This window comes from Agelaius phoeniceus, chromosome 7, assembly GCF_051311805.1.
Source record: "Agelaius phoeniceus isolate bAgePho1 chromosome 7, bAgePho1.hap1, whole genome shotgun sequence".
NCBI lineage: Eukaryota > Metazoa > Chordata > Aves > Passeriformes > Icteridae > Agelaius > Agelaius phoeniceus.
This window is the reverse complement of record NC_135271.1, coordinates 46,007,131-46,029,642: the sequence shown is the minus strand read 5'-3', so window position 1 is coordinate 46,029,642 and position 22,512 is coordinate 46,007,131. Positions and strand designations below refer to the sequence as shown.

Genomic DNA, 22,512 nt, shown 5'->3' with positions numbered 1-22,512 from the left:
TTTTTTTAAACACTTCTGATTGCATGCAATGATAAGCTGCATACATATAGTGCATACAGTTTTGTTTCCTCATGTCTGTGCAGTTCTGTCTTTTCAGTATGGGATATTTGGCACTTTGGCCACTAAAGAAAATGGTGCAAGATTTTCTTTCTAATTACCACCCCTCCCTGTTTGTTTTCAAGCTGATTTTGCACTGGCAAAATGATGTTCTGTTGTTTAAACCTCACATTCAGTGTAGTATGATTCTGAAGTTTCACTTCCTGCTTTTCTTCACCAAAAGTGAGAACAATCTCACATTTTCCTCATGAGTGCAGCAGAATCGTGGGTCTTTTTCAGTTTTCTTGTTTCACTGTCTTTTATCCCCTTGACTTTCTGTGAGGACATTAACTATTTTTGCATCAAAAGAAGGCTAAAATGTCGAACCAAGTGCATTAAACCAATCTTCAACAAATGTGTCCTTTTAAGAAAACTGAAATCTGGTATTGTATAAGCTGGGAAGGGTGGGCAGAAAGTTGTGTCCATTCATGCTGAGGAGGTTTGAACTCAGGAGTCTCAGGCTTTGCCAGTCAGTGCCTGGGCATCCACCAGAATTGCTGTTAATGGAAACATTCCCAGGATCTTTTTCCCATTCCAATTGAATTTTTCTCTGAATAACTAATTCATGGGAGAAAAAAAAAATTCTAGATGAGCTTCATTAACTGTGGTTCTATCTGTTCTCTCTCTATTAATTGGAAAATAAAATACATGACATTTCTGTTCAGGCTCAGTGTTATCAAAATTTACAGCTAAACCCTCCTGGCTGTAGGTAGCAAGTAGAAAAATAGGTTAGGACAGGAGCACACATACACACCTGTAAGTGTCAGCATTCTCAGTTTTGGTTCTTTTTGTTTAAATCCCTCCTTTTGTTGATTCTAATTTAATACCTCCATGATTTTAAAGATTAAAACCCTTTTTCTAATCAAGAGGCTTCCTTGCCTCTCTAGACATTGATGGTCACCGTAAATTCCTTTTCTCCCTTTTGAGACATGATCTGAACACTGATTTGACAAAACTGAGGTAATTTAAGAAATTTTGTCTGCTGTAGTTATTTTGCCTAAAAGCTGCTCATTTATCTGACATCACTGGGGAATGGGTTGTGTCTACTTCTAGAAAGATTTTTGCTTTGCACACCCATGCTAATTAAAAGTAGTGTATTGAAACATTGCTTCCATGGAGGGCTGTTGCTGTAGAAGATAAAAGAAGAGAGATGAAGAAAAGCAAAAATTAAAAATAATTAGGAAATTTTAGCATCATTTGGTGTATTTAACAGATTTTGAGGTTGTGTCCTGCCTGTATGCACTTTTGTGCAACACACAAATAAGTAGGGCTGGTGTTGTTTGGAAAATTAGATGGTCAAAAGTGCTGTGAACGATGCTTCAGAGTATAAGTGCAAGTTGGTTTCTTTCTGCACATCAAAGAGGAAAAAAGTATTAATAGAAAAGAATAATAATAATAAAAGAGAAATCTGTACATTGTTTTGAAGGTTTTTTTTTTTCCTCCTAAAGTTTGCCTCCAGTCTGATTTGCTGTGTTTATTGTCTCTTTTCCCCAAGGGAGATGCATTAGCAAAGCGTGGCTATGTGATGGCGATATTGATTGTGAGGATCAGTCTGATGAGGATAATTGCGAGGGCTATTTGTGTGGACCACCAAAATACCCTTGTGCTAATGATACCTCCATCTGCCTACAGCCTGAGAAGCTCTGCAATGGGAGAAGAGATTGCCCTGATGGATCTGATGAAGGCGATCTTTGTGGTACTTTTTAGACCCCTTTTTCTGATTGCTCATGATGCTGCCTGTTGTGATAGCTCCTGTTGAGGAAAAGGTTCTCCTACTGAAATTTTAGCACTGGGGCCTATGTGAGGATTTTAGTTTAGTTAAAGTCATACTGAGTTTATGCTTGAAGTTTTAGCTTTCTTCAAATAAGGCAAAGGAGACAAGTGTTTAGTTTTCAAGCCCCTTAAAACATTTCTGGAGGTAAACAATTTGAAGGGTGTCGATGTGTAGGGAAGGACTTCAGCTCATCTGCAGTTCTCTCCAACTACAGAACTTGAGTTCCTACCATAGAATTGTTTGGAAGGCACCTTAAATGTTAGTCTGTTCTGGCCTCCTGCTTAGGAGGGATACTTCTGTTAGACCAGGTTACTCCAAACCCCTTTCAATCTGGCCTTGGACACTCCCAGGGATGGGGCAGCCACAGCTTCTCTGAGGCCAGGGCCTCAGTACTCTCAAAGTCAAAGATTTCTTCCCAGTATCAAATCTAACTTGTCCTCTGTCAATTTGAAGCCACTCCTCCGTGTCCTGTCACTGCAGGCCCTTGTCCAAAGTCCATCTCCAGCTCTGTTGGAGCCCCTTTAGGCCCTGGAAAGGACTCTAAGGTCTCCCTGGAGCCTTCTCTTCTCCAGGCTGAACACTCCCAGCTCTCAGCCTCTTTACAGAGCAGAACTGCTCCAGCCCTAAGAGTGTTTTTGTGACTTTCCCTGCACTGGCTCCAAAATGTCCCTTCTCATCTTGGGGGCCCCAGAGCTGGGTTCAGTCCTTCAGGTGGAGTCTCACAAGAACAGGGGAAGAATCTCCTCCTTTTGAGGTACAGCTTTATTTGATGCAGTCCAAGACACATTTGGCTTTTTGGGCTGCAAACTTCTAGGTCATGTTGTGCTTCTTATCCACTAACACCTCCACTTCCCTCCACTCAGGGCTGCTCTCAATCCATTTTTTTCCCATCCTGTTCTTGTGCTTGTGATTGCCCTGAATCAGTGCAGGTCCTGGTATTTGGCCTTGTTGAATTTCAGCATTCAGGTGGCACAGGCCCCACCTTTCAAGCCTGGCAAGGTCCTTCTGGTCCATCTTTTCCCTGCTGCATCACTCACACAACTCTGTCTGATCAGAAACTTGCTGAGGGTGCCCTCAAACCCACTGATAAAGGTGATAAACAGTGTCAATCCTAACACAGAGTCCTGAGGATCACCACTTGGACATGGAGCTATGCCAAAACCTTGAAGGGTTCAGTAAAGCTAACAGATGAATGGCTGCACATCAGATAATTTTAAAAACAAGTATTAAATCTGTTTTAGAAATATAAATTTTTGTTTGCCCATCTTGGAGGCTTTTGTAGGTGTTTTAGTTGGCTTTGCTATATGCAACCTAACTGGCAGCTTTTGCAGCCCTTAATTATTGTTTTTCCACGTTATTTCAGATGAATGTTCGCTTAACAATGGTGGGTGTAGCCATCAGTGTTCTGTGGTTCCTGGAGGAAGAATTGTGTGCTCCTGCCCTGCAGGATTCAATCTTACTGCAGACAACAAAACTTGTGAGATTATGGATTTCTGCACCAAGCACCTCAAGTGTAGCCAAGTTTGTGAACAGCATAAAAATACTGTCAAGTGCTCGTGTTATGAAGGCTGGAAGCTCAGTAAGGATGGAGAGAGTTGTGTGAGTACTGGTAAGTTGAAATTTGGTGCATGTTCAATAGTCAGGATGTTAATAGCTGTGATGGCAATTTACTGAGAGCTTCTTTCACTTGTTATTTTTTCCTATATATGAAATGCAGGCTGGGATTGCCCAAATGTGGGGTTGATTGCAATCTAAGGACTCATTAAACTGTCCCTATTCTTGGTGTACAAAGGGATATTGAAATATTAGGCTGTTCTAACCTAAGAAGGCTAATACCAGATGTTTCTAGGAATGTTAATATGGTATAATTCTTAAACTGTTTGAAGTTTTATACAGTTTTTCATGTACAGTTAATATAAATGGGCATATATGTATAAACACTGTTTTGCATTCTATATGGGAGATTTAATGTGTATTTTTAAGAAATGGATCAATCATGACAATGATCAGTATTGGTTGAGGGTTTAGAAGGTTAATTTTGAATGTGCAGTTATAAGCTGCCTGTTAGCATTCAATATTTAAGATGGGGTTTTTTTCCCTAAGGCATTCTGGCACTTGTTTTTTGACAGCAGTAAGAGCCTGCTCAGCTCACTAATTGAGGTGAAAACCAACATGAGCCAAAACAGGAGAGGGGAATGTATTCCCCTCGTTGTTCACTCTTAATAAGTACTGAGGCATCATTTGGAAACCATGTTAGGGGAGTGTGTTTTTCAGGTGCAGTGTTGTGTGTAAAACAGAAACATGCATGTGCAATATAAACTGTTATCACACCTTTACCTCCCTGCTAAAGGGACTTAAAAATAATATTGAGTTTGCTATCTACAGTTTTATAATTCAGTTTTCTTTGGTCCAGGATTCTTTGATAATTTTATTCTATAATGTCTCTATTCTTTCATAGAGTTTATCAACTCTGAACAGAAATATCTTCCATATTCTCTTTTGCTTATTTGGATATTTCACAATTCAGTAAATATGATTAAGATATTCTTTATTTATTCTTACTCTGCAGTGATTGCTGCCAAAGTTCTTGTTTTATGTCAGTGCTTTGGTCTGGTTCCCAATGATTTTTGATTAATCTGATTTTCTATATTATGGACACTTCCAGTAACTGGAAAATAGTTCATTCTTATTGGGTTAGGGAAAGGAGAGGATTAAAGGAACTTAAGACAGTGTTAGTAACTCATATGAGGAAAGCTTGAAAGAAACTTTAAACCAAATCAGGTAGAAATGACTGATATTTGGAAACTAAACAGGGAAAAAAGTGAAGTATACTCACTTGTGGTATAAGATAAGAAAAGTTAGACTACAGTTTCTTGGGTTTCTTAAGCCCATGAGATATTTCTGCTTAATGTTTACTGGTGTTGGTGAGAGTCTGAAGTTACAAACTGATTTCTCCAGATTTTTTTTCAAAGAATGTAATACTAAATATATGATCTGAGACCTGTGGTGTCAGCTGATATAAAGAAAAATGATCCTTTTTTTACAAACTGTAATGATGCTACCCTAATGCCATCAAAGCTGTGACAAAATTATTCCATATTAAATATGGCATGCGCTTTTAGGGGCACAAATCATCTTGGCCCTTTTCAGTTTATTTAATTCAAGAGGCATGGGAAGTTCTCTGGAGGACAGATCCTCTGACACTTCAGTTGCTGACTGTGTGAAGGGCATTTTAGGAGAGTGAGAATAATTTTGGTTTCTTTTGTGAACCTGTGAGACTCAAAATGTCCCTATCATCTGAGTCTCTGAGCATGAGATCCTGAATGAACTTAGAATGAAGAAAATACTTTTATATTATAGTATTAGAGAAATAAAGTTCAAAGTGACCTTATGAAGACAAGCTGTCCCCCAAATGCCAAACTACTATTTCAACAATTTCAGTTGTTATGAAGTAATTCTTAGAATAGCCATGGTGATTTAAGATGCCTTGAACCAGGTGTGTATTCTATTAGAACAGTAACTTGTAATCTGTTTTCCAGGAGAAAAAATAAATTACTCACAAGAAAATGAGAACATTGCCCTTTACCTTTTTTTCCTCTATCTGAAATAGCATTTTCCTATGTATAAGAAACATTTCACAAGTACACAGCAATAACATGTGAAGTTAGTATGCAACATATTTTCAGAATATGGTAAAAACATTTATTTGTGAGCCCATTAGAAGGGGAATATGAGTGCTGAAAATGCAGGAATTATGTGATTCTAACTTTTTTTCCTGATTGCATTTCAGTATCAGAAAGTGTGCTTGTCCAGGGAATCTAATGAATTGCCAGTGAAAAATAATGAGTTACAGAATAATAAGTATATAGAACTAAAATGCTTGAATTGAGCAGTTCTTCTCTTTCCAGTTTCTTTTTCCAAGCCTCTCTTAGTTCCCCCTGTTGTATCTCATTTCTGCTTATTTTGCTTTCATTTCTTGAGCATTTTAAATGTTGCCTTTTTTCTCCTCCAGACTTTCTGCACTTTCCATGCCTCCTGTTTTCATCTCCTTTGCTTGTTGCTGTTCTGGCATTGTGACATTACTGACTTCCCAAACTTTAAATGTTTCCTTTAGATTTAAATTTGTATTGATTGAACTAAGAGTATGTTACAGAGCTCCATTATTCAGATGGAAAGTCAATACAAATTATATGTTTTCATTCTTGTGTTCCTGGTTTCTCTTAAAACACATTTCAAAATAGGTTGTGCTGATATAGTGCACTTGCTCTTTTAAATGATGATAAGCATTCAGAAAAAAACCAACTGATCTTAAAAGATATTTAAATTTCATGCTTACATTGAACCTTTCAGACTTTGATATAATAAATGTTAGATGAGCTCAGAAACACTTAGTTTCAAGTTGATTGTCAGCCTTTCCTAAGCACTGGAAACTGTTATAACACTTCATATATATGAATATATTGAAACTGTTATATCACTTCATATATATTTTTTTTTTTTAAATAGAGGATGGTCTGTCTGACTGTTTGATCTGTCTTAGCCAGTTTGGAACTCAAATTTGTTATAATTCCCAGATACCTTTCAATACTGAAATGGAGAGGGGAATAGTCCAATCCTCTCTGAGCTTTGTCAAGCTTTTAATTAAGGTTTCTTTTCAGAATCTTTATCAAGTTATTGTTTTTCTTTAAGGTAATTTTCATAAAAGCACAATGTAGATTACTTGCTGTGCTGTTGTTGTTACAGTGAGCGTCAATCAAACAATCAGGTTCAATCAGAATTTTTCCTAAGAAAGAATTTGAAATTTGACCCACGGAAAAATGTGAGGCATTATTCTTTATAGAGTCTTTTCTGATGGCATTGTGTGGGCAGTTTTCTTCTAGCAGAGATTTATTTCTTTTACAGTTTTTCATGTAGCTTATACTTTGTTTGCCTCATATATTTTATATCCTAACCTTTGTGGTAAAAAAAATTGAGGCATTTATGAAATCACACAGTGCAGAAATGTATGATTTTTCTCAACAAATTGATAAGAGTTTATTTTTCTGAAAGTTTTAAAGAATGTGATCAATAACCATTGTATTGATTTTAGACTTTACAGAAATTATTTTAATCAATTTACAGAATAAAAAGTATTTGCTCTCGATTTCTAGAAGATTAATCAGGAAAATAACATCAAATTTTGAGTTTATTGGGTAATGGAAGCATATTTTTTTTTAAATTTATTTGATTGAGCCTGAAAATCCCAATTCCCTGTAATGTAGCTGATTTTATAGAGCCATTGAATGATCAGGTTGGAAGGAAGATCAAAGCCCAGCTAATGCTGCTGCTGTTTATCTGCTTTCCAAGACCTTCAGGACACCTTCAGTGCTAAACTCCAAGTGTCCCAGGGGTGAAATGTTTTGTTGACTCACTCTCCTGAAAACTTTTGTTTTTCTGGGCTTTTTGAGTCTTCCTGGTCCAGTTTAAGCCTTTAATCCTTGTTATTTATACAGAAAACAGGATTTTTCCTGTTTTCAATTCATAAGCCTTTTATGTCTTAAGGGAATTTTACGTGCCTCCACTCATCTTCTTATTCCAGTTTTTTAGACTAAGCAGTTCCAGATTGTTCATTCTTCCCTTGCAGGCCATGATTTCTGGACCCCTTGGAACAGCTGCTCATTTCCACTTGTACTGCTGTGATTCACACTCCTCTTCAAGAGCTGTGCTCAGAGGAGGGTGCAGTGTTGTAGCCTGTTGTCAGCAGAGCTTAGGGTTTTGTTGTGTTTTTTCAATTGTAAATCCTGTCAAGATCCCATTGAAGTTTAATCCTTCTCATAATTTGCACTGTAGGTTATTTATCTTAAACTGTGCTTCCTCTATTTTGAATGAAAAAAAAATCTAACATAGCACAGATTTATTATTTTTTTTCTCGCATTATGTTGTTAATTGCTGAGAATTACAAAAAAAGTTGATAGTGAGGATTATGACTTGTGTCCTTATGAGTTGGAATTGCCAAAAACCCCACAGATCAGTATCCTCCTGTATAACAGCTGCCAATTAATCAGAATTTGGGAAGTTGCATTAAAGCGTGTCTCAAGTTCAGATAACTGCTGCTTGTGAAACAGGTCCTAATGTCAGTGATCCCGTTCTGCACTAAATTATTTAACCGCTGCAGAGCTTTGAATAATTTGCTTTGCAGAAAGTCGTTCATTGCTTTAACAGATGGGAGGGTCACTGGGAACGTTCAAGGCAGGTTGTGAACAAGTGCTTCAAGAGCAGAAACACAGCTCTGCTGAGCTGCTTGATTAGCCTAAAACATCACAGATAATTTAATGTGTGTGTGCCGTGGGCATCGGGAGGAGAGGAGCTGCAGGAGGAAGTGAGCAGTGAAGTGTTCAAGGGAATGAGAAGGGATAAACTGGGTATTTTCAAGAGCTCTCAGGAGCCTTGAGAAGCAGGAGTATTGCCTATTGCCATAAACTGCCAATAATCTTTTTGTCCTGGTTTAGGGCAAGTTTGGAGGAGAATTTCCAAATTAGGGCCCCTCCAGTAAGCAAACCCCCATGGCCCCTCCCCCCAACTGGTTCGGGAAGGATTCCTCAGAGAGGAGTGGAAAGAACCTGTTTATTTAACAGGCACAGCACCCCCCAGCACACAAAATGAACAATACATGATGGCAACACTCTGAAAAGAGATGATAAATTCAGAAAGTCTCTCTTGGGGGGTGGTCACTCTGTTCTCAGTCCCTCTGGTGCTGGGGCAGCTGCTGCCCAGAGTAGGCCCCGCTAGGGGGATCTGCCCAGAGTAGGCCCCGCTAGGGGGATCTGCCCAGAGTAGGCCCCGCTAGGCCACAAGGGGCAAACTCTCGGTGTTTCCCAGGCCCCAGTCCAGAGCAGGTTCGAAATGGTCAGAAAAAGGAAAGGAGAAACAGTCCAGGAAGAAATTGGACAGTTTAGCTAAACTAGCTAATGAGCAAAAGCAAGCAGAAGCAAAGCAAGAGAGAGGGCAAAGCGAAAAGCAAAAGCAGCAAAAGCAAAAGCTGCAGTCTCTGTGTCCCACCAGGCTGATAAGAAAACTGAAACAAAACTTTCCCTCTTCAGAGCCAGTCTTAAAGGTACAGAACATAATATCCAACATTAACAGAACACATGAATGGGGATAGAAGCATCATGACATCACCCTAGGACACTTTTACATAAAGAAGTTTAGTTGTATGGAAAGCAAGCCTCCCAGTATAATCTGTGTTTCACTCTAGGAGAAGCAACTCAGAGTATTTTGGGGGGAGCAACTGCTTCACCACAGAAAAGGCTTGCTGTGAGAAAATATCTTTATCAACGTGGATATACTGAGTTGATTCAACAGTTATAGAATCCAATTTTTGTCTTCCTTGTTTGTTTTATTAACACAGCTACTTGCTATAAAAACCTTTCCTAATGTGTTGTAGAACTATAATTAAAAAAAAATCAATTTCATCGTATGGTTGACCAATGCTGATCATGTTTAGAGATATTTTTATGCTCTTTGATATCAACTCTTTGGTATCACTTTGGCACATGTCAGGCAGCATTAATTCATTAACAATGGAAGGAGAAAGTCATTGGTAGCTGGATTTGTGATGACATGACATCAAATGTTCATTTTCTTGCTTGTTTGGCATGAGGGGTTTTTTATGCACTTCAATTGAAAACACAAGGTACACTGTATATTCAAAAGGTGCTTTATGTATTAGTAAATGGTTTCAGCTGATTGGCTTTTGAAACAATGTATGTTTTAATGGTTTCATTTTTCTGAACCTTTTGAGAAGCAGATTTTAAATTTGATAATGCTGTAATTATGGGCTCATAATGCTAGAGCTACAAAATACAGTTCAACAGTTGAGTCTGATATTCCCAAATTTAATGTCTAATATCTCTAGTTGGGATCAAAGATAATGCTAGAAGGGAGAATTAAGAAGTCTGTTGGACTGAAAAAGTAATTGAAAGACTCCTTATCAAAAGATGAATTGTTTTAATCATCTCTTTCTCCTGATAAAGTATTCTGTTTTTCACCTTCCACTTGTCATTTATATCAATTTGTTGCAATATCTTTTTTTATTATCCCTTTGAAATGTTTAATCTTCGTCTTCCAGATCCATTTGAGGCTTTCATAATTTTTTCTATTCGACATGAGATCAGAAAAATTGATCTTCACAAGCGTGACTACAGCCTCTTAGTTCCTGGTTTAAGAAACACAATAGCCCTGGATTTTCACTTCAGTCAGAGTTTACTGTACTGGACAGATGTGGTGGAGGATAAAATTTACAGAGGGAAGCTCTCTGATACTGGAGGTATGGATTGAATCTTTATTTCCTTAACAGTTGGAACACCTGCAGTTACAGGGCGTGAGACCGGGTCAGTCATAACTGAGCTGCCATTCTCAGAAACAGAATTTATGATGGCATTCTGCCTTTCACAAGGGCCATATCAAGGCTGTACTTCATTTCCAGGCTGAAAAAGACTTTTGTTATCAAAGTTTCCTTTTGCAGAGGGAAGAAAATGGCAAATGCAAAGAACTGGTGTTTCTTCCTGCTCCAATGAGCGCAATATTGATTTATTTCATTTTTTTGCAGTTTATCTTCACCTTATTAAAAAAGTATAAAAATTTTTCAGATGTCTGATAAATTAGCTCCTCTCACTAGGAGAAAGATTCTGTTTTAAAATTTTATAGCATCCAGAAAGACTTTTTCTTTGCTCTGGTGACATACTGATGGCCTATAACTCAATATAATCTCATAATATATACAAAAGAGTTTCTACAAAATGTTCTTTGTTGAAGTGTATGTTCCAGTGCTTTCATCTAAAAGGCAAACCCGAAAAAATCCAGAAATTACTCCAAGAACATCTGATAAGCTTGTATGTCCATGTTCATTCTACCAAGTCTCTACATCAGTTCTTTAAGAATCTCTTTTCTTCTTTCTTACTTTTTTCTTTAAGGTGTTAGTGCCGTTGAGGTTGTGGTGCAACATGGCCTGGCCACTCCTGAGGGTCTGACTGTGGATTGGATAGCAGGGAACATTTACTGGATAGACAGCAATTTGGACCAAATTGAAGTGGCAAAACTCGATGGCACTTTGAGGACAACGCTAATTGCTGGAGCTATGGAGCACCCAAGAGCTATTGCTTTGGATCCCAGATATGGGTAACTATGAATTATAAAAACATTATTTTTCCTTGTTGCAAAGTATTTTAAGGATGTTTAAATGTGATATTTGTTTCATTTCCTTTTTCACTGTTAGTTATAGTTTCTAATAGCTCTTGAAAGTCTATTTTGAATAATAAAGAATCCATTATTAATGTGTTTTTTCTAAGTGAAAAGGATTAAAAAACAGCAAATCAGGAGATACAGGGATCTTTTTGTTGGCAAATTACTCATCTTGCTGTGTTGTTGTTTCATTTCCTTTTTTTCAATGTGGATGATAACTGGAATGTTTGGTCTAACATTTCTGTGTGGTTAATGGACAGATTTAGGTGATTCTTCTCACTTAGAGACCAATTTTTTTTGTTTGTTTTTGTGAGTTTTTTGTTATTGTGTTTGTTTTGGGTTCTGTTGTTTGGTTTTTTTGGTTGTTTTTTGTGTTTTTGTTTTGTTGGGGCTATAAAAATACAGCTTAGATATTACTGGAAGCCTAATGACTGAGTGAGATGAATGCCACCTTTTGTGTTTGGTTTTCATCTCTAAAGTGGAGATAATGCTTGCCAGCTCCTGTCAGTATTTTTTCTACCTATACATTAGGGATATGCTATAAATCAGAATATTATGTATATTCAATACCTCCATTCTCTTCCCAGAATTATTGCTCTTTCAGAGAAGGGGGAAAACCCCAAACAAACAAAAAAATTCTTAAAAACAACAAAATTGACAAGGCACCAACCATAAATTAAAAGTGGCCAAAAATAACACAACTGACCTGTTTTACCAAGTCAAGATATTTAATTTTGTTTAGGAAATTGCTGTGGTCTGTCATGTGTCTTCACTGAATATTTCTCTCAGAAGCAAAGCTGTGAATAAAAAAATAAATATTGATAAAGGTCCTAAATTCTGGGATCTAAATTGTGAATTAGGATGTACATGCCTTAATGATTAAGGCTTTTACCCTCTCAACTGAGCTGTTAGAAAGCTTATTTACAGAGTGCATTGCTTATCTATAAAGATCTTTAAAAGGAGGCATCCTGTTGGCAGAAAAATTGGCAGAGAAGTTGCTCAAATTAAATGGTTGGGAGGAAAAAAAAAATCAAATCACCGCTGTTGTTGAAACTGAAGGCTTAATCTGCCTTTTGAAGAGCCAGGAGCAATTGATGCTACATTATGTTAGAAGTCAGGAAAGAAAAAAAAATCTTTAAACACAGACAGGAATAGCTCCTCATCCTTTCACAAATAAATATGAATATACACTGGTGATTCAAGGAGAGGGGTTGTGTTAGGAGTGCACAAATCCTGTGTCCCAGTGGAGGCAGAGCTGCACTCCAGCCTGCAGTGGGGCTGAGCAGGTGTTCTCAGTCTGCACCCATACAGATGTGTGCAAAATAAACATCTGTAGATAAAAACATCCCCTGTGAACCCCCCTGGCTGCTAAGGCTGAAGGTCTTTTAGTGGAAATACAAAAACTTGTCAGAAGTTTTGTTCCAGTCACGCTCTTTGCAATTAACTCTTTACAGCTAACCACAAGTTTTCCTATCAAAAGTATAATTTAACAGGTCTGTGCATTGTTGAAAATTCAGTAATCTAAGAACAGTTAGAGTTTATTTCTGTCTTCTTAGTGATGCTGCTTCTGTTAATTAACAAGACACTTCTTTGGTTATAACAATGAAAGTTCTCCTTATTAGAAAAACATTAGAGATGGTACAAAACTGAGAGAGACGACAATAAAACCTGTCTTTGAAGTTTTCTTAGCAAGTCTAATCTGTATAAAATTCATTAGTGACGTAACAAAATCCAGGGGTCTTCATTAAAACACTCTTAAGAGTAGCTGAAAATCTCTTGTTTAGCCTGTTCCTTGATCCCTGCTACCTCAAATCACCTTTCTTCCCATTCTCCCCTCCCCATCCTTCTTATCCATGGATTGCTTTCAAAGGCTCTCATTATAATTCCTTTTAATGAGTTGGGGTTCTAATTCTAGAGGGAAGACAAGGCAAGCTGCCACTTTGTAAATGGACACGGAAAAGGGAATGCTATTAAACCCCTAGTTTTGTTTTTTTTTTTAAAGTTCTTTATTTTCATGATAGCTTTAACTAATAATGAAATATTACCTCCATGTTACCCTAAGGAATGTATATAGAGACCCAAATTGATCTGTGTTTAATCCTTTCATTTCAAGTATGTGAATGGTTCAACCTTTTTTCCAACTATTGCCTCATAAACCATTTCATATGTTTTCTTCATGCTTTAATATTTTCTTCTATCCCCCTTTCTTCCCCTTTTCCTGTCACCAGAATTCTGTTTTGGACAGACTGGGATGCAAATTTCCCTCGCATTGAGTCTGCTTCCATGAGTGGAGCAGAGAGGAAAATCATCTACAAGGACATGGACACTGGAGCCTGGCCCAATGGCCTCACTGTGGATCACTTTGAGAAAAGAATAGTGTGGACAGATGCCAGGTAAAGTGCTCACAGCATCCTTATGCTCATTCCTCCATGCAGAAATGTGAACTGCAGTCTAAGTGGAATGTAGTTATGGACAATATGGACATGAAGAGCCCTGGGCAGGCACATGTACAAAATGTACATTGCTTTAATTTCCCTGCCAGCTGTGGGATCACCCATAGTCCTGGCTCCTTGTGCCTTTCATGTGTCCTCCTTGACACTCATCCATGCAAGGCCCAAGTTAGTTCATTATTTTTTAAAGTTCATCTGAAAGAAAACTGAATTTTCTGTTTTATTTTTCATAGCATTGAGGCAAATTAAAGCATTATCCAAACAAGTATTTCATGTGTGTAGTTAAATTAATAATATGAACTTTATAATCTATCAAGTTAATGATTGCACTACAAAAATTCTTTGGTCTTGCCACTCTTACAAAGTAAGTTTTTTACACATTTTGCCCAATGTCATAATGGTCATGTGATTTTTATTTTATTTTTACATAATCTTAAATTTGGGGTTGTCTTGTAGATCGGATGCCATTTATTCTGCATTGTATGATGGAACCAGCATGATAGAGATTATTCGGGGTCACGAATATCTTTCTCACCCTTTTGCTGTTTCTTTGTATGGGAGTGAAGTTTATTGGACAGATTGGAGGACCAATACCCTCGCCAAAGCCAATAAATGGACTGGCCAAAATGTCAGTGTAATACAAAAAACAAGTGCTCAGCCATTTGACCTCCAGATTTATCACCCAAGTCGCCAGCCACAAGGTGAATATTTTATAATTTATTGCTGAGGGGGGAAATAGGTATTCTTTTTATATATAAATATCTGGATTATTAGTAGAATAATTATTCCTCCTCTGAGGGGGGAAATAAGTGTTCTTTTTATACATAAATATCTGTGTATTATTTTGTCTTGAATTGTTGTGTTCAGCACTGGATGAAGTCAAAAGCACACAACCCATGTGGCAGAACATGTGGCAGAAGTTTTTATTGGCTACAAATATATATATGTGTATAGGTTAGGACGTAATGTGCAAAATAGCAATGCTGAGGAAAAACCAGTATGAATTTTTTTGGTGAGATATAACAAAAGACAGTGAATATTTTACAGAGAAATATTGGAAAGTGAAAAATACCATTGGAGGATGACCACAAATTAGTTACAGAATCTTTCACATTCTCTGGATAAATTTCAACTTTCCTGGCAAGAAGTTAATCTTAATACAATAATATTTTAGAATTTATCTCATGAATACTTGTTGTTTTTCTAATTTTTTTAATACTGAGAAATGATACTTTGTTTTTCTCCTCACCCAGGGTTTCTAGTTCTCAGTAAGGAACTTAGACTTTTCTGTTAGTAGGTTGTGAGCAATCTTGATTTGAAAACTTCAAATCCTGACAATTTTGGATGGCTGTGTAAATGTATTGGAGCCCAGTTCTGCATTAGTTATCCATAGAAAATGATGTTTAAAGATCTAATGTAAATGAGTACCTGCAAGTAAAATTCTACTGCACACTGGAAGGCAAAAGATTTGAGGAAAGTTCTCACATGGAATAAAGGAAAAGCAATGAATACCACTCATTGTTGGGTAGCGTTTCCAAGAGTGGTGATAACTGTGGCCTCTCAATATGTGACATAAATTGTCAGGATTCATTCTTCTGATGCTTTTTTTTAAATAATAAAGAGTGTATATTGAAGATATGTGTTACAGGGTTTTAGTGGATGTGAAGTCTCTTGGACTTCATCACTTTCTGAAATAAGGCATTGATTTCCCTTATTCTTCAGAATTTACTTTTTGGGGCAGGGTTCTTAAAAGCTGGCTGACTTCTGCTGAAGATAATATGTGTGCTCAGGCAGTTAAAATAGGAGTGGAGCAAATATGCATCTCTGCATACACCTTTCAAATAAGTTTTTCTTTCCTTTCTTTTTTTTTTCTTTAGTTTCAGATTTTTGGGTGCTTTTGTTTGTTTGAGGGCTTTTGGCAATTTTTTATTATTTTTTTTTTTAATTTGGCAATTTTTCTTTTAATTTAATCGCTCATAACTTTGGTATTTGAGGAACACTGTTCCATATTTGATGTTTCTAAAGCAGCAGGAGAGTTGCTATTTGCCTTTTCTTGCTCTCAGAAAAAGAACAACTCCTTTCTGTTTGGACTGGGGCCAGACAGCATCTTCAGAGGGATTCTGTAGCCTTGGGAGACATCAGGCAGTATTCCACAGTCACAGATATCTTGGCCCCCAGGCAAAGAAAAACTGTAGAAAAGTCTTCAGTTGTTTTTTGCCAAAATCAAGAAGTTCAAGGATCAAGTTGTGTAATTGCAGCTTTTATTTTATGATGTAGAAAGCACTGGATTCTGATTTATGTTTGGCATTCTGGGTTGGCTCTGAATTACTGTCTTCCAGCAGGAGCAATTTTTTTTCTTCAAAACTGCAGTACCTTTTTATTTGAGCTGAAGAAATGATGATACTGCCTGATTACTTGTTAAATTTTCCTTTGAATTTGTAGCTATTTTTCAATAAATGAACAAGACATTGTGCAGGTTAGAATCTTAAAATAAAATTAGGAGTAGATTTACACTGCAAATTGTCAGTATGAGCAGAGCACTGCAGGATGAACATTTTGTATTTTCATTTCCATCTGGGTCATCTACGTGGGTGCAAGTTTATTAGCTTTTAATATATATATCAAGGAAGTTATTTTGATTGAAATGAAGTAGAGCAGAGCTAAATAAACTCTCCTAGCCTAAAGCCATTTTATTTGAGTCAATCTATGACAGATGCTAATTTAAGGTAGCAAAGTGAAAGTGAGATATTTGTAGGGATGATAAGTTCAGCTCTCAGCAAACCACAGGGACTGGGGAAGCTTTTCCCCTAATGCAGAATATTCTCAGGAATGTGAGCTTGAGCCCCACTTGTCTTCCCAGAACCAAAGCTGTGTGTCAGGAGTGCTGGTAAGATGGCAAACATCTGGGAAGATGTAATTTTTTTTTTTCAGCTTCCATTTTCTTTTAAAAATCCACCTGCTGCAAAGAACAAGGTCTATTTTATTCACAAGAAGTTGTAGCACTACTGAGGATGGTGGTAAGGGGGGGTAAATATAGAGCATTGAAAGGATCACAGTTTAAAAACACAACACTGAATTTCTCACACTTCCCCCCCTTTTTTTTGTTTATTTCTCCAAGGTACTAATTTGAATTAAAATTAAAAAACAAACATGGCTATGACATTATTTTTCTTTCTGCAGATTAAATTTTTATTTAGAAATCAGGACAAACAGTACAATAAGAAATATAGTATATGGTGCCACTGGGCTCTTTTGTAATTAATAAAATGAAGAACATTTAACTTCATAGCACTGTTTTGTTACAATATTCTATTGAGTCACAGATTGCCAGCTGTTTAAAATAATAAACTCTTACAGAAATGTAGCTAAAGATGAGAAGAACTAAAAAATTTTGAGATTTTATCTCAACCTTGTATATGTTCTTTTTACTTCAAAACGAGCAGAATGTTTGGTATACATATTTTAAATAATGCAAAATATATACACCAAAAATATATCTATTATTTTACTTATAAATATATATTTATATATTATTGTTTTATTTATATTATAAATATATATTTACTTATGTTCTTTTTTATCTATATATAATATTTATATGATTTTCTATGCTTTATCAAGAATTGTGGTGTGTTTCTGTTTATTTAGTTTCATGGTGAATATGTAAATTTTTTTACTGACTAATATTTGAAATGAACGATTAAAAACTGAAACGGAGTGATTAGAGGAAATAAATATTTACTTTAGAATTTCCACATCTGATCAGTCCTAACCTGCAAATTTCAAAGATTGGTGTTAAAATAAGCAGATATAATCGGGCAGTATAAAGATTTACTTTGGCTGAGTACTTTGGCCTTAGGAAAAGCAATTCTATTGGAGGTATTGACAGTGAGCAGAGGATTTGATCTGTGACTGGTTTTAAATGAGTGGGAATCAATTGCCAGCAATGTGAAATCACCTTTTGATGTGACTGTAGCGCAGATATTTGAATGTTTAGGCAGAATTCAAACCTTTTGAGCACTGTTAAAGTGGAAGATCAAACTTTGTCTCACTAAAATCTGGTGCCACGAAGGGACAAGCTCAATATGAAGTTAATGCAGGGGATGAGTTGGCCACAGGAAATGCATATTGAGAGGTTGTCAGAGTAAGTTTTCATTTGTCAGCTGGTGATGGAATGTCTTGAGTGGGTTCTTTTTAAGGGTTACTAGTCAAGAAAAATAAGCATTTTGTTTAAATGAAGTTTTAGAGAGCAGTCAAGAAGCAATGTGACAGCACTGACATGTGTACACCTGTGCACAGCACTGTGACACAAACAGATTGACAAGCAATCAGCACTGGAAATCAATCAAATCATGAAAAAGGCTGTCCAGTCAGGGAAAATGCCAGATCTGTGGCTTGCTGTGATCAAAAGGAAAACAGATTGCTGGAAATGATTAGGAAAGGAATAAAGCAGCACAGGTAGTGAACTGTGATGCTGTATAAATCCATACCACTCCCACAGCTGGAATACTGTATACAGATCATATACAGCACATCAAGAAAGCCTGACAGGCTGATCAAGAGTATGGGACAGGTTTTGCTGTGGGGACAGGTTGGCTGATGCTGCTGGAAATACCATTTATAGACAGGCTTCTGTATGGTGGCAGTCTGTGAAATCATAAATGGCACAGAAAAGGTGAGTAACAAATGCTTATGAGGTTATTCACAATAGAAATAGAAGTGTTAGAATGAGCACAATAAAATAAAAAAAAACCCAAATTTTTGAGAGTCAGAGCAATAACAGTGTGCCCTCAGGAGAATTAGTTTTTATTAGGAAATAAAGAGTAGGCTTAGCTGTTATTCAATGAAAGCAGTATGAATATGAAAGGAACCTATAAAAATGTGTTGCTAGAAGTAATGTTTAGATCATGGTACTTTGCTCCTAGAGTTGTGCACTCGTGTGGAAACAAACACATCTGCTTTATAACATTTCTTTTCCCACCAATTTTGTGTTCTGTGCAATATGGGGGGAGTTGTGATGTGAACAAGACACAAATTGCACTGACTCCTTGCTGGATGCTTGGAGCACACTTGAACTACAACACTCTCTTTAAAATAATAATTAACCAACATGCCTTTTATTTTCTTTCTTTTGTCTGTTCTTGTTTTTAAATTCCATTCCATAAAGCACTACTTGCATGGAAAGACAATACAGGGATTAATTATTCTTAGGCTCAAAGTAAATCCTTGTCACAGATGGTTGTGTGCATACAGAGAGGTTGAAATTCCAAAGAAATTACTGCTCTGCATTGGCAAATAAATGAAAGGAAATGCTTCTCTGCAAAAACAGGACCAGATTTTTACAGTCTTGCAACACCTGTGGAAAAAATGCCAAAAAATTGCAGGAGGTTGAATCTCTAGCTGGTGTCCCGATATCCCTTAGAACATAAATGATTCTGTGATCTCCTTCACAATATTTTCAAAACTCTAATTTGTGTTTTGTTCCTGATGTACACTTCTTAGGGATAGATGACTTTTCTTTACTAATAGTTTATTAATAATTGGAAAGGGTCCCTGAGCCTTGTTAACTTCCGTGTCTTTTCTTCAACTCCACTTTTTTTTTGTCCTCCACATGAAGTTGTGAACTTATTGCAAGAGATCACCCTAGATTTTATCTGTGTTCCTACTGATACAAGAAAAGTGATGTTAAATAAACATTCTTCTTTTTTAGTTCCTGGGAAAGGCTGAGTGGCCTCCAGTGCTTAAAAAGGGCAAATGGGATCATTTTATAGAAAACAGTAAAAGCCTGGCTTGTGGTTTTTGGTGTTTTGGGATAGGGTTTTTTTAATCCTGTTTTTATTTGTTTGTTTGTTTTTAATTTTTGTTTGTTTGTTTGGGGTTTTTTGTTATTGTTGTTGTTTTTGTTTGGTTTTTTGTTTTAATAGAATGATGGCTAAATTGTAATTAACGTGTTTTTCCAAGATTTTGGAAGCTTCTTTCTTCCCACAGTACAGGTTAGACTAGTATGAAGTTAAAGGATTCAGGAACTGCTGGATAAATTTAAGGAAGCAAGCACTGGTGGAAAAAAAAAATGGTTCAATGAAGAAAACTTTGTCTTCAAATTTTAGTGCTTGAATTTGAGCTAAATTTATTTTTTAAGGAAATTCATACATTTGATTGCTGTGATTATCGAATTTCTTGTACTGCAGCCTAGCACAACGTTAGGGGAATATATTCTACACTAATTTGTTTTGTTAATTATAAGTTTGTCTTTGAGTCAGTCAATCCACTTCCTTTTTCATCAATGTTGATTTTCAAGGGTTTTTTTTTTCCTTACAAAAGGAAGACTCAACATCATTTCTGTTTATGCTTGAAATGTCTCTTCAGCAGTGCTCTGGAGCTTTGGGGTTTATAACAAGGAATGAAGATGATAAGAACCATTTCCAGGTTTTGTTAGACTCAGGGGCTCCTCTGTGGTCAGCTTTCTTCCTGCTCTTTAAAGCAATTTCAGCACATCTTCTTCAATCAGTGAACTATAGGAAGCAACTTGTCAAAAGCTACACATAGGAGAGGTTTTCTTTGAGAAAGCAGAAATACTTTGCTATGTTTTTGTTGGGTTTTTGGGATTTTTTTTCCATTTCAGATTCTCTTTCTGTGTCAGATTTCCAACTAATATTCTAGTAAGGAAATCAAATTGAGAAGAAAATTGAATTTGCCATAGTTCATCTCATAATCTAAGCTTTGACTATTGCTTTCGCACAATTAAATCTGTTTTTCAGGTCCACATCATATTGACATTTTTTTAAAACCCATGTGTCTTGATTAGGCGTGTAAGATTTAAATCTTATGAAAAGGCTGCAAAATTCTTATCTCCGTGGGAAAATTATATCCAGCTGGTTCCTAAACTTACAACTATAAACTGTGACTGTATTAAAAAGCAAAAATTAAATATGTATAGAGATATATATATATAGATATAGATATATCTAAAGGTGTTGCTATGGGGTGAATATATTATTTATATATATATATATATATTTATATATATGTATCTATGTATGTGAATATGTGTATATATATAAATTTTCTTGGACTGGAGTTGAATATTAGCCTATAAGAAATTATTAGAGTACAAGCTTAGTTAATCACTTAGACTGGGATTGTCTTCAGACAGAATTTTTACCTTCTCCCAGCTGTTTGGCAAACCCTGATATTTAACAGTGTTTTTAGTAGTGTTTTACATGTTGTGTGTTTCAATGATTGTGTTTTAGCTCCCAACCCTTGTGCTGCTAACGAGGGCAGGGGTCCCTGCTCTCACATGTGTCTGATCAATCACAACAGAAGCGCTGCCTGTGCCTGTCCACACCTGATGAAACTGTCTTCAGACAAAAAAACATGTTATGGTAAGTTTTCCTCCCACAGCCTGTCAATTGCATTGATTTTAGAATCAATGGACAAATTAATGTTAAAATAAAATCTGCACAGTGCTTTTTTTAATGGTGTGTTTTAAAAGGTGAAGCTGCTCTTTGAGAATCGATGACTTATTCTAATAGCTGAGGTCTGTGGTGCTTTGATATTTGCTGCCACAGCTGTTCTTTTGTGCTGCTGCTGTGTGTGATGTGTTCATAAAATTTATCTCTGCAAAACAGAAAGCTTTATACTGAAACGTGCATCCTCCCAACATTGTGAGTCAGGTAAGCTGAATAACAAAAAGATGCTTAATACCTTAAATCTCTACCTGCTCTGGAGTTGTCTTAGTTTCATTTTCAAGGATTAAAAAACAAAGAGTAAATATTAGAAGTGCATCCTTGCAGGGAAGTTTTATGAAAAACTGCAATACACACTTTTAAGCTCTAAAAGCCCTTGAAATGTCAAATAATTGTGTGTATTATCTATAAAAGCTTGTACTAAATCATCCTTTTTACTGTTGATTAATAACATTCAAGAAATAGAAAAGAAAATAATATTTTGGCACATCAGGGATATTGCAGGGGAAAAAAAGTTACTTTTACTGTTCATTTGTAGGTGCTTACTCCAACTATTCAGAGTTTTGAGATTAAAAAGAGAGCTCTGCTTTGCCTTTAATTTATCATCCTTTTTCACTAGTGGAGGTGTAAATTAAAACAACCAATTTGCCCTTTTTGTTCTAGCTGTTTGCTTTTCACACACATACATTTGCTGTTTGGAAAACTTCCCTTTTACAGTGAATCTGATGCCCTGAGATACCAAATGTTAACATCTCTTACAATGTGCAGGTGAAACAGGATTTGTTTGAGTGGACTAAAGAGGGCGAAATGTTTAAAATAACATTTTCAACATTTTTTTTTCTTTCACACTCATAAGACCATATTGATTTAGAAGTATGGTAACAATGTCCAATATACAGAATTCTTATATTTTTTCTGTGTTTTTTATGCTCTATAACATTCTTTCTCAAGTGTCACTAGGCTGCAGATTTTCTGGAGATGTTTAATCACGTTTATAAATGTCATCTGCACCTTTGTGAAGTGCTCTCAAATGAATGACTCTGATTTCTGTTAGAGATGTTGTGAAGAGGATGAGGAATGACGTTTTCCCTTTTTCTAACAGAAAGAAAGAAGTTTCTTCTTTATGCACGGCGTTCAGAAATAAGAGGGGTGGACATAGAGAACCCATATTTCAACTTCATCACAGCCTTCACTGTTCCTGACATTGATGATGTGACAGTCATAGATTTTGATGCTGTTGAGGAACGTTTATACTGGACTGATGTGAAAACACAGACCATCAAACGTGCCTTCATCAACGGGACTGGCTTAGAAACCATCATTTCAAGAGGTAAATAGCACAGCATTGAAGTAAAAATAATTCCTTCTAGGTAAATGAGCATGCTAAAATAGGAACATGCAGGTTGCTGATATGTGTAACTTGCCCCGGTATTGGATAATTGATCTAAACAATAAGCAAGCAGAATTTTCTTTAGGATACTAGTTCACTTTATTGATTGATAATTCA

The 22,512-nt window shown here is 36.4% G+C and overlaps 1 protein-coding gene across 6 annotated transcripts in view; it reads left to right on the top strand.

The window, feature by feature from the left end:
* LRP1B (LDL receptor related protein 1B) overlaps nucleotides 1–22,512 on the top strand; it is a 638,345-nt gene that overhangs the window by 446,366 nt on the left and 169,467 nt on the right. For all 6 annotated transcript variants that reach the window (XM_077181744.1, XM_077181743.1, XM_077181742.1 and 3 more), the window contains 8 exons: nucleotides 1,592–1,792; nucleotides 3,234–3,479; nucleotides 9,978–10,175; nucleotides 10,822–11,026; nucleotides 13,318–13,482; nucleotides 13,996–14,240; nucleotides 20,790–20,921; nucleotides 22,108–22,335. In XM_077181744.1, the coding sequence (XP_077037859.1) occupies nucleotides 1,592–1,792; nucleotides 3,234–3,479; nucleotides 9,978–10,175; nucleotides 10,822–11,026; nucleotides 13,318–13,482; nucleotides 13,996–14,240; nucleotides 20,790–20,921; nucleotides 22,108–22,335 (1,620 nt within the window). The remainder of the gene's footprint in view (nucleotides 1–1,591; nucleotides 1,793–3,233; nucleotides 3,480–9,977; nucleotides 10,176–10,821; nucleotides 11,027–13,317; nucleotides 13,483–13,995; nucleotides 14,241–20,789; nucleotides 20,922–22,107; nucleotides 22,336–22,512) is intronic.